The sequence below is a fragment of the Prinia subflava genome, chromosome 3, assembly GCF_021018805.1.
Source record: "Prinia subflava isolate CZ2003 ecotype Zambia chromosome 3, Cam_Psub_1.2, whole genome shotgun sequence".
NCBI classification, from domain to species: Eukaryota; Metazoa; Chordata; class Aves; order Passeriformes; family Cisticolidae; genus Prinia; species Prinia subflava.
The window spans coordinates 91,251,572-91,264,570 of record NC_086249.1 but is presented as its reverse complement, the minus strand read 5'-3'; the positions used below and the strand labels follow the sequence as shown (position 1 = coordinate 91,264,570).

General features: G+C 41.2%; 1 protein-coding gene across 1 annotated transcript in view; it reads right to left on the bottom strand.

Annotated features, from left to right (window-relative positions):
• The window catches only part of REPS2 (RALBP1 associated Eps domain containing 2), a 97,487-nt gene that overhangs the window by 5,571 nt on the left and 78,917 nt on the right, over window positions 1–12,999 (bottom strand). Inside the window, exons 15-17 of the mRNA XM_063392899.1 lie at window positions 4,918–5,001; window positions 2,240–2,385; window positions 56–161 (exon numbers count right to left, since the gene is read on the bottom strand). Coding sequence (XP_063248969.1) covers window positions 56–161; window positions 2,240–2,385; window positions 4,918–5,001 — 336 coding nt within the window. The remainder of the gene's footprint in view (window positions 1–55; window positions 162–2,239; window positions 2,386–4,917; window positions 5,002–12,999) is intronic.

The following is a 12,999-nucleotide window of genomic DNA, read 5'->3' as shown; positions in this document are numbered from 1 at the left end:
TGACACGTAACTGATTGCAGGGAGCTTTGTCACTGATTCTCAATGTGTTCCTTACCTTCAGCTGCTGCTGGAGCTCACTGTTCAACCTGGCGAGCACAGCGTTGGCTTCTTTGTTTTTCCGTATGGCAGTCTGAATAGCCCTTTTCTGCTTGGAAGACTGTCTGCCAGACACATAAATACAAGACATTTCAATTAAGAGCCTCGGCACTGGCTGATGCCAGAAGAGCAGCCACCCATTTTGCATAACTCTCTGCACCCTAGACTACATTTCAAAAACATGCTACAAACTACAGATTTAAGAGAAGAAAAATGTCACACTGAAATGAGATGGCTGAATCAGATGGCATATTTGAAACCTGTTAACCTGAATGACAGAAATATTTTAAGTTGTCTCAATTTTTTCAAAATCACTGCATCCTCATTGAGCTTAAGAATGATCCCTACATAGCTGAGCTTATTGCAGCATCCTTGCATTAGCTGTTTTCAGAGACTTGTAGAGTTTAAAGAGTCAGGAGTGGTTAACAGAAAATACAAGAATTATTCTATACCGAAAGAAATGACACTGGCATGAAAATTCTGTCTCAGAGTTTTGCAGATTCTGATGTTTCTTTACTTCAAAAATTAATACCTCTTTTATTTAAAGCAGTCATTTCCACCAAAACCATCTGACATCATGAAGAGGAAGATGACTGATTGACTTCCCTCAGCTCTTTTGCTGCTAAAATAAAGGATGCACCTTTTTTATTCTAAGAACTTGTTTTATTAATTAAGAATTTTTATTGCTTCATGGCCTGTGGTAACTGATCTGGAGGAAATGACAGCTATGCAGACAGGTATAAAAAGAGACAGCTGTACATAAGGACCAACCTATTCAAAGCAAGAGAGATAACAACAGCAAAAAAGAAAGAAAATACAAAAAATATTGACTGAATAGCCAAGCCCCTTTCCAAACGGATTATTTCAAAGTTTTACACGAGGAAACAAGAGCTGTTTAATGCCATATTTGATCTAAAACAGATGCCCTATTTATATATGGTCCAGTGGCACACGGTCCCCATTGGCTCTTCTCTCTTAGCAGAGCTGATGACACTGATTTTTGCAATAGCCTCTTTCTTGCAGCACAGTGACAAGACTTTATGCTGTTATCTTCCAGTGAACTGTCAGTTTTCTGCTTCACTATTTTCCTGCAAACTCCTCTCCGTAAGCTATAAAGCAATAAATAATAGGAAAAAATACAAGCAGGGCAATATATGTCTGTGTCCATTTAAACATTTTAGGAAATATATAGACAAGACAGGATTGAGATGTTAACAAATGCTGTTATCTTTGAACCACTATGGAATATGCACTCCCAAAGCACAAAATAGTACTTTAAGAGCATCCTAGGAGTCTTATTACTTATTCTAATCTCCAATTATGCAGCACAGATTCAGTCTACTGATAAACAGCCTGCCAAGAAACGCTCAATTGATTTGGGCAGCTTGATTTTGTTTCAGACTGAATCAGATGTCTTTTGCAAGGCCCTGGGTGACGGTGGATAATGTTTGCACAGGGCTTCAGCTGAGGGAGATGCACAGACCCAACTGGGTTTCAAGTGCCTTTGCTTACCATTTGTACAGCCCCTTCTCCACCACTATTACATGCACACAGAGTGAAATCCCTGTAAGTCTTGTTTGCTCTCGTAAATACAGCTGTCAAAGCTGTCAGCAACAAACACATCTTGGGTTTGGCCATTACTGGATGGACCACAAGTGGTCTGTGGCTCATCTCACTCCAGTAGCAAGCCCGTTTCCAACATGCCTTGTGACGAAGAAATACCACAAGGATATGACCAACATCAGGCATTTCATGACTCAGCTTCCTGGGCATTTATTTGGTCATATCTGTCCAAATGAAGGAGCAAAATTCCAGAAGACACGTGCAAGGCAGAAACACACCCCCTCACATATAAAATAAGTTGTGTTAGAGGTGCTGGTGTTAGAGATGGTTGAACAGCTAGGCTCGCTCCTCAGCCAGGTCTACCAGGTATAGAAGTAGGACACCTTTGAAGAGGTTATCTACCCATCAAATATCACTGACAGTCACTACAGGCTTAGTCTGCATTTGAGAATGCTGATGTAGATTTCAGAGACCTATATCTTGTGAAGCATTCTCAGAAACAGAACTATTAAGCACTGAATTATACAAAGAGCAAACCCTGCTACATCAGATCTCATGGCATGCTTGTACAGGTTTTTACTTTTGGACTGGGAGGTGAGGCTTGACTGCTGGCAGGGAAGAAGTCACATTTATAGTGGGAGAAAGCTCGGGGGTCTCCAGCCCTTGTGCCTCTGTCCGGAGCTTCCTGCGGGCGGGTTTGGAGGGTGGCTGGGCAAGAACAACCTCCTGAAAGGAAAAAGCACAGCAACGTTTAGTCAGGCCACATGTGTCCCATCATTAGGATAGAGAATACTTGTGACACATAAATTGCTGACAGCTGGTTAAGATTTCATCATTTAAAGACATACAGAGCTTAATTCCAATTTGGTAATAGCCTCTCAGGTTTCTGACTTTGAAAAAGGAGCAATAACTCCTGCAATCCCTTCGTGAATGAAAGGGTGTTTTGCCTTCATCTGGATGACAGGCTCTTCACAACTGGGTTGTATAGCTTAGTGGGCACTGGGTGGAAGTGGAGGGAGGGGTATAAACCCATGTACTAGCCCCCAGTTGACCCAAAAGCATTACAAACAGAGCAAGATTTATTTTTGGCTATGCTCAGTTGGAAAGAATCAAAAATCAATTGCTTGCATGCCATCTTACTGCCTCACACATCTGGCATGAAGCCTCTCACTTCTCACCTGCTCTCTTACATGAAGCACACTGAATATAGCTTTAAAATACAAATACATGAAATTATCCATGCAAAATTAATATGTTGAAGTATAGAAGGCCAGCTATTTCTCTTGATAAGTTACATCAAAGAAATAGTCTGGCTTTTCTAGGTAAAGCAGAGTCTTGGATTTTTATGACTTCAGTGGTAAGAAGTGTTTTCATTATTAAAATTAAGACATCCTTTCTTTTGCAATGAGAAGTAGTTTTTCCACCTTATAACTGATTTAAATTATAAATATAAATGTATCCTCTTCGGTGTATTTTATTATTAGATCTATTTTACAAGGGATATTACTGCCTCATTTCATGAATGAGAAAGCTAGGACTCTAAAAGTTGAATTGACTTGAGGTGTTTTCAGCATCAAAGACAAAAAAAAAGACCAAATTTCACTGTCACACATTTTACTGGGCTAGATTACCTTCACTACTGTGTTTTCCCCAAATGTTAATAAAATAAGAAAAAAATTAATGGGGAAATATTTAATGACAAAGCAATTGCAAGGAAAAAAAACCAACACTGTAGTAAGAGAAGAGACTATCACGAGTGATACAAAATGTAACCAATATAAGATCATCAAACATTCATATCAGAAGGGCTGCAATTATTAAAAGAATTTGAATTATAAGGAAAAAGGTTTAAACATTAAAAACCAGTTCTGTAATGATTGAAAAAATCTAAAAATATTATCAGATGTTCTGATCAGGATTTCAGCACATCACGACAGCAGAGATCTCTGGTAATGCCATGCTCTGAAATCCTCTGCACAGGCACAACTCCCTGCAAACACACCCCCTGCAGCAAGGGAGGGACTTGCATATGCCTTCCACAACTATAATGCCAAACACACAATCCCAGTCTACCTCAGACTGCCCAAAGCCTACCAAACCCACAGCATAAATCCCTCTTCCCTTTCAAACACAACACTGTAAGCAATGGTCCAAGCAGATCCCTCAGCAGGAGCTCTTTGTCTGGCTGCTGCTGCACCAGGCTTTGGAAGGTGGATCAGCAGTGCAACCACCACCTGCCTCCCACACCCCAAGCCTGGGGCTTCACTCATTTCAGGGAACCAGGTGGGATCAGGTGAGCATGAAGTAGGTGGATCACAAGGACTTCATTTCCCCAGAAGGGCTACAAAGCAGAACAAGGAAAAAGCAGGGCCAGGCTAGAAGGAGCATATGATGAGCACAAGCAGAGCAAGGACACTGCCCAGAAAGCCCTGTTACACACAGGAAATGATGACACTGATGTTTGCCTGCGCCCCCTGTTACACTAAATGTGATGGTGCTCCCTGGGCAAGGTACATCCAGCACCCAGCAAAAGTTCTTGGCTGGGCTGTGTAAATGTCTTGCAGGTGCTCTCAGGCTGCAGAGGGGCCAGAAAGGGGAGGATCTGTGTTTGCCCTCTATCCAAACCTGTTCTGGCTGGGGCTGGTGGAAGGAGGTGGTCAGAGCATGACCAGGAGAGGGAGAACGCTCACAGCCACTGCTAAGGCCACTCCACCCCTGAGCAAGGCCCTTTGAAGTGTGCCATTTTAATTTCAGTGCTTACTTTTTACAAATGATAGGTTCATAAAAAGCATATTAGAAACTGCACATCTTGAGCAAATCTCTCCCAGTCTATGTACATTTAGTGGCAGATCCTGACCTCTGGCAAACAGGTGTGTTTACATCAAAATCAAATCCTCAACAACTGAAACCAAGAAGTGCATCACACTTAGGAGGAACTACAGTGAGACAGGGCTGGAGTACAATCAAACTCTTTGTTTCCCTAAGGCTCCACAAACCCCTATTGATTTGAAATACATGGCAAGCTGCCTCTCTCAAAGGACATGCATCAATGTGTACATACTAAGAGGTTTCTTAATGATTTATCCAAGTTGATGTCACACATGATCACAGTTCTCTCCAGTGTCTTGACCTCCAGAGAAGGTAAACAAGTAAAAACATAAACCTAACCCTCTGTTTAATTGCTTTTAAACTTAAAACAACCACATTTGTTGATGAAGGCAAATCACTCCACAGTGGTACAATGTGTGCAGATCTCACCTTTTTTGCTGAACTGTTTTCTTCTGCCTGCGAGGGGGGTCTGTTCATCTGAGGATGTAATTCAACCTCAGATGGTTGCTCTGTCTGCAACAACAAATCAGTCATTGCTACACCCAGAAAATGACTAGCAGTCACATACAATAAAGCCAATGAAAGGAAAAGTTAGACACAAAAGAAAAGTTACTTTAACAATTCAGCAGTAGAGAAAATGGAGATCTAGGGTGACAGCTGAATGGATGACATATGTCTTTTGCAGATTTTTAATGAAACCGTATTCTTGCATTTTACTGTGCTGGGAAAACGGGAGAGAAGTTTTTTAGTGATGCATTAGGAACCATGTCTCTGAATGTAAACAATCTAATACCCAGAATTTCTTCTGGAATTACCATTATGGCCTCAAAACTCTGAGAAAAACTAAGAGAGTGGAAAAAAGCTTGAAAGATCTTGGATATGCCCTGTCACCTTATTATCACCTGAAACCAATGAAAGTTCGTAGGAGTAAGCCTCTGTCTTTGAAGTTTGTGAGGCTGGAGTGAGAAAGCCAGTGTCATACCAAAAATTCCAGCAAAGCTACTGAAAACACAAATCATGAAAAAGCAAACAAGTCTTCCCTCCTCCCTTCTCACATTTCAAACAGAAACCCAGCTGAAAACTCACCACCCAGATCTACACATCTGTAAAACGAAACACCTGATTCCAAAAATATCTGACTGAGGAGCAAATGAAAGCAGAGGATTATTCCCTTGCTTTGCCTCTCATGAAAGTTCTCTGCACCTTTTGATTTCCTCTATCAGGACAGGGCACAGCACCGGGGAGGGTGGCAGGATTTAGAACTGCCTGTCCCCAGGTACACAGCAGCAAACATGCCATTATAAACACAGTGTGGCTGTCTTCTGTCCAGAAAGTATGGGCTGGCTCTCCAAGATGGGGAAGGCAGGCAGGAGCAGGAGGTTGAGGCCACTTAGCCAGCCTCTCCTCCTCTTTCCCAGCTTCTGCCAAGCTGGAGCCAGGCTGGCAATGCCCCCAGGCAGCAGGGGCAACCTGCCATCCTGCTCCCTCCTCAAATGAGGCTTGTTTGTACACAGGTGAAAGCCTGTGTTTAAAACCAAGTCCAAGGCAAACCTCAAAGTTTTAAGGGGCCAGGATTTTACCCATACTAACGATTCGTTGCACACCAAAGAACCTAATTCACTGTTGCCAAGAGGTTTCTGCATAGGCCCACCAAGCTCTGTAGCAGTCACAAGTTTCTGAGTGCTTGACTATAAGTTAAATAAAAACAACAGAAAGCACTGAATTTGGTATATTTCAAAAGGAGGAACTTTCCCATACCATTTTTATTTCTTCCATAACAGACACAATAAGAACTGTACAGAAAGAGAAATGTGGTTCTGTGGTACTGCTCTTCTCCAACACCACAGTATCAAATATGTGCACAGAGGAGGAAGTTTTGAAATTAAATTTTTTAAAATACCTGTGAAATTCCTCAGGAGAGAGGGAAGAGCGGGACTGACAAGATTTCTCTCCCACCCTTTTTTAAGTGTGCTACATCTGTAGTGTTACCTGATGATTAAAAAACCTCCAAAGAGCCCCTCACACTGTAATTTTGCAGTATTTGAATATGAATATCTTAATTTTTTAAAATTTTCATAACTACTGGATGCTAACATTTGAATTTTGAAAAGCTTTTTATATATTGAAGAGCTTCCTCTGTAAATGTGGATTTCTGATCAAATAGAGTGAAATGGAAAAAAGCAATTTTTCTGTGCGTCTTTGAAAATCAAAGACCTTTAAAAGTCCATTGAATGCAACAGACTATTTCTTTATCAGCAAGCTGAATAGCCCATAACCTCCCTGATTTCTACAACCACTTTTTATATATTTGAAATAAATGAAGGCTATAAACACTCCTAACAGTAGCCTGGCAAAGTCCACAAGGGTTTCACAAATGATTTGGGGACGGCAAAGCTCAAATAATGAACAGAACCACACAGTAAGTTTGAGTCACATCAATCTGACAACCCATTCATTCATTTAGGGACAGCAAGAGTAAACCCAGCCCTTCAGAGAGACATGCAATACACATACTATAAAGTCCTCATGCTAGAGCTTTGCTGCAGAACACAGAACAGAGCCAGGGTACAGGACAGACAGCTTTTAATGACCTTTTAGTGGCAGGGAGCACTAGATACCTGCCTTAACCTCACCAGACAGGCAGTTTCTGTGCTCACACTCTTGTTGGAATCTACACTAAACCTTGCATCAAAAGCAAGAATATATTAATTTATTCCACAGAATGGAGAGGAAAAAAAAAAACCCAACCAACGAACTCCATGTTATTTATGTGTGGATAAAAAATTGCAGCTTTTGAAGAGCCAGTATGTTCAAACAGTGTAGAAGTAACTGAACAGATTGGTATTTTACGATGTCAGTTTTAAATAATCAGAAAACATGAAATCACAGTCAGAGAAGGAGCCTAGAGAGGAAAGAAAAAAAAAAAAATCAGAACCCAAACTTTTGCAGAACCACCTCCTCTTTTTTTCCTTTCTTTTTTTTTTAATGGTCTCATTGCAGGAGAATACTGTTTTAAACCAAACGGAACTGAAAAGGGAAAGAAAGGGTAAACCTTGTGTTCTGGTGAAAGCAAATATAAATCTCAGCAAAAATGTCAAAAAGGGTAAGATTTCAAAATCTGAGAGAGCAAGCCATTTTTTGTGAGCTGAGTGCTGCGAGGTGCCTGCCTGGGCCAGCCTGCAGGCCCTGCTCAGGGCTGTGGCACCCGCTGGGTCACTGGGCTGGCCACGTCTGCCTCGCTGCCAGGACATGAGGATGGCAAAGCTCGGCAGCCAGCAGTGCAGGGGCTGGTAAAAAATAAAGAAATAGCCACATCCGACTGAAAAAAACCCCAAACAAACAAAAAACCCACCCCAAACAAAAACCCCCCACCCAAATAAAAAACCACCTCACCCCCCCCCCCCCCCAACCAAAAATAAACGCCAAAAAAATCAACAAACACCCCCCACCCCTTAGTTCTGGTTCTGATGCGGCTCCTGCATCCTGAGTAAACCCAAGTGGCTGCCGTGTCCCTAAAGTGCCACCTAGTGGCACAGGGGACAGGCCACCTCCGAGCGCTCGGCACACGCGTCAAGCATCACTGCAAAGGTGCGCTGCTGCAGCCGGCCCAACAAAGTAGGAAAAACAACTCCTGCTTCTTCCTTTGGCAGAGGGATTCTTCGCAGATTTCCTTCACTGATTTGGATGTGGGGTATTTGTAGCCTGCTGGTAGTGGGCAGAGAGAGCCTGGCTCAACAGTACTCTGGTACTCTAGTGGAATACAAAGAAAAGGAGATCCCTTCAGGAGCAGCCGAGGTGAATTCCCTTTAGCTGAGCATTTTAAGACCATGCTTAGCATAGTCTGCCCACAACTCATTCAGAAACAGGGCAATAAACTACCTCCCTCCAATCATAGAAATGTCTTAATTTTCACACATCCTCACAATTATTTTCAGGTTTATTCTTCATCATTGGTTTATTAATTATAAATTATGCAATATGGTCTTCCAAAGAAAACTTCATTTATGGTAGTGTAGAAGTGCATCTATGGAGGTGTCTCATCCTCAGAATGGAGTAAACTGCTGACACTGGGAATGCTGCTGTGCTGGCTGGGATCACACACAGCGTTACAGGAGATGGGCAAAGAATATCTGGTCGTCTGCACTGCTTAGAATGCACTGCAGAGTCTGCAGACCAGGCCTGTGGGTATCTTGATTTTGGGAAGCAGGGTGACTGCAGAAAAGATCAATAGAGTGTTCCAAATCTCCTGAAGAGATTCTCTTTGCAGAGAACAGTGCAGTTATAGTAGAGTATCTCCTGTCTCCTTAGCAGTCTTGACTTTTCCAGGGACAGCCATTCCCTTCTCATTCTTCCAGGCAGAAGGCAGAACTGGCCAACAAACTTTCTGTGCAGTGGCCACAGACAGAGCCCAACCTGCGGCCTAGGGCCAACACTGAGCATTAGGACTGAGCATAATTCCTCATCATTAAGGAGAGTATTAGGAGTTGCAAATGCTTATTATTTCATCACATGATCCCTGACCAGCCATTGATAATCTCCTCACTGCTCCATGTGACAATACTTAACAGTACCTTTCTACAAGAATATGCAACACTCACTTAAGCCCTGAGTGCTTCAAAAGCCTCAGATGAAAGATTTTCATAACTGTAAGAGAACACAGTATCTTAACAACTGGTTCTTCGCTTACATTTCCAGTTCTTTTGCTTTGCAATGCTGGATTATATGTAGATTTCACACTCACTTTTTAAGACAATCCGTAACTGATCTTCCAGAACAGAAGATCTACAGCAAGCTTTCCAGTTCCTGTTACCTAATAGCCTTTTTGCAAGAGGTGAAGGATAAATACTCAATCATTCTCACAATTCAATTTTGCCCACACTTATGCTCCAGGCTAACTTTACACATGGAGATAGTCCCATTGTAGTCACTGGTACTACTCACAAAAATGAAATTATCTTTGTGCATTCATTGGAGTAGCCTGTAATCATTACCTATATAGTGCCACTGCTTAGCTTTGCAGAAAAAGTATTGAGAACAGCTTATCTGTAAGAAAAAGTAGGATACTAAATATGCTTAACACTCTGCATGTGCCCATTGCAGTCTTCTATCATCTCTGCCTAAGTTCATTTAAGAGGTATTTTGCTCCTTTCTAAACACTCAGATTTTTGTGCTTAAAGCCAATTTCTGGGAAGTCAAGACATCTCAATTCCAGTTTCTGTGAGTCTCCTGAATCCCACACTGAATCATCAATTCTTTTTATTGCTTATTACAAAAACTGAAAATGGTAAGACAGAAAAAAAACCCCACAGGGATGCAAATGCAACAAGCTGCCAGGGTCTTAGTGCTGCCTGCTTTCTCAGCAGTGTGCAGCCCTGAAGTTTTGCTAAGCTTTTTCTTTCCCTGAGCTATCTGAGGGCTGGTGATAAGGTTGAGGAGAAAGGCAGTAAATACAAACAAATTGCTGCAATGTTCAGCTCATTCACAAGGAAAGAATAGGACCCAGATGGAAGCATTAACAATCTGTTTTAATACTTCAACTTCCACAAAACCAGATTAACGTAAACTAGAGAGGCATATGTGCATTCCACTAGAGATAGAGGCATTGGGCTCTTAGCTTCTTTCTTCGTTGTTATGGTAAATGTAAAGCCAAATTAAAAAACTGTTACAAAACATTTTAATTAAGATAGTCACCTTCTTCCACTCTTCCAGGAACCTCTTTAGAAAGGATTTTACAGCATCCTCAAATTCAATTTTAACTGTGCTACTTTCCACCACTTCTTAAATCGCAATTTATTTTGTCTGGATGTCTTAGATTTAATATATAATTTCATGAGAGAAAGATAATCCATTTCTATTATATTAAAGTGGCAGATGGCAAAATCTTTCATGTTATAGAAGACTTTCAGTTTCATTACTGTTACATGCTTCTTCAGTACCTATTGCACAGCTTATACAACATATGTTATTCTCCAGCCAAAACCATGGAGATTATCAAAAAACCCCCGACCTTTCCTTGCACAGTGGTTGTAAATGCAAGCTAAAAAATATTCCTTTCATTTAATACGAAACAGTTATTTTGGAGAGTACTATCATATATAAAATTGCATGGTGCCAAAAGCAAAATCTTCACTTCTTTTGAGGGGGTAGTTTTTATTTATGTAACAGAAAAGTTCCTTCCTGTAAAATTCAAGGTGTCCTGCCAGGACTTGAAATTCCTCATCTAATTTTACAGAATAAAGGAATGCCTGAGTATTTTCTCCAAACAGCCTTGTAACCAAGCCCAGCCTCATCCTTCATGCATCTCTGCTTTAGCCAAAGATGCTGGTGTGGGGGGATGCCTGGACCACCTCCCAGCACGGAGCCTGCACGTGGTCATCCTGCTCTGGAGGCCCAGAGGTCTCAGCAGGACAGTTTTTGGTTTTTTTTTCCTTCCCCACCTCTTGGCCCCAGCATGGGCATGTGTCATTGATGGTTAAATAGCCTGAGCCATGCTTGTGGCTCTCCACAGATTCAGCAGGATGTGGAAGCATGTTAGTAGAGACAACTTCTTGAAATGGGTCCCAGTTTTCACTTGCAATTCTGGATGATGAATGGCCAAAAAGCTTCAAGGAGTTATGAAGTATCAAGTAACATTTGGAGAGCAGAACATTCAATACATTAAAAAGAGTAATATCTTTGCTTTCCAACACCACCAGAGGCTGTGACTGGGCAGGGTGACCCACCCACCACCCCTCACAGTGCTTCACTTCCAGGATTTCACCAAATCCATAACATCTCATGGTAACAATGGCCATTAAACTGACAGCTGAACTCTGAGCTCATATAACACAGTGAGATTTTAATCTTCAGAGCTGCACTGTACTCAGGGTACTTCAGTTTGATCATGTTAATAGCTGCCTACCTATTCTACTTCACTTGAATGCTTTACCTTCACCCGTAATTTTTTCAGTGCCTGCCAAAACTGCCAGCATGGAATCAGTGGGAAAAACACATCCCAAGGTCTCCAGAAATAAAAGTGCAGCACAAACCAGTGTGAATTTACAAAACCAACAGGCTTAAAATTGTGACTGGGAAAAGAGACCAGGAACATCAGTTTTTTCAGCCAAGATACACGGAATTTTCTTCCAGTCCCACCGTTTTCAAATTCCCTTATACAGCACAGGCAGGATTGAAGATACGCCTTCATTGCTGGACAGGAAGGTACTGAACTAGAGTAATTTAAATAAACGAATGTTGATCTAATTGGGCAACATTTCAGATGGTTAGCTGATGTTGGATAAAATCCTAAAGTTATATTTACTTTTCTGTGCTCATCCATAATTCCTATTAACATAAATACGTTACTAAATCTCCCAGAGAAAGCAGCTGTGGTAAATGACTTCTGTAGGCTTAAAAGCCAACAGTAATAAAGTATCATTTTGTTTTCCATTAAGAAAAGAACAACAGGGGCTTATATGAAATGTCCATACATGTTTGGCTCCAGCGGAATGTTATTCATTAGCACCCAAAGTTATTTTCTATCTGAAATCTGTGTCACTGCAGATCAGCTGCATAGCTACTGCCTTCCTACCATGATTCTTGCACCTCCATGGTACACAAATTTTCTCTGTGCAGCCCTGGATCTGCACAAAAGTTTTGGGGCCACCTTTATGCCATTTATCCTGGATGATTTAAGTTTAGCTCTACAAGCCCAGAAAAAAAACATAGTCGGTATCTCCAAAAGCTACAAGTTATCTGTTCTGTATACTGCACCATGCCATGGGAAATAAGGAGAGGTAAGGCACTGCCAGAATCCTAAGTCTACAACAGCTTGTAGACTATTAAATATTTATGGTGAAAAAAGTTGGGAAACTGAAATGGATAAAATTATCCTTAAATCCAAGAAGCTACTGCAGACTTGCTAAATGTGAGATGTGCTACTAGAGATCACAGAAGGTGACAGTGAAGTTACTCACAGGCTTATGCACAAAAGGAAAACACTTCAAAATAACATATCCAAAAAAAACTCCTCTCGTTTATGAGTAAGTGCTTTTCCATACATAATCTTTCCAAGAACTCTACAGAATTGAGGCAAAACTTGAATGGCTCTCTTTAATAGGAAAGCAATATGAATTGATGAATCTAATAAGAGTTCACTCTGCAATTGAAAATGTCTTACTTATGTAAACATCAATTCAAAATGGCTTGGAGTACAGACAGATATGGGCTGTAATTTGGGTTAAAAGATCATTAACTGAAGACGACGATGTAGCCATACTATTTAAACTGGCCTCTTGTCCATCTTTATTTATTCAGGTTACTTACAGTCATCATAGGGACCTCAGATAAAAGCATCACTGCATCAGAGAAGTGTCTGGTGAAAGCTCTGAGGAAACCTTAAGTACAGATTACGAACTTATACAAAGTCAATAAAATGCTGACTCTGGCAATGGAGACACATCCTCAGAAGGAACTACCATAGCCTTTTAGAGGCCATTGAGAAAAAAAGAAACACAGAGTTAAATCCACCAG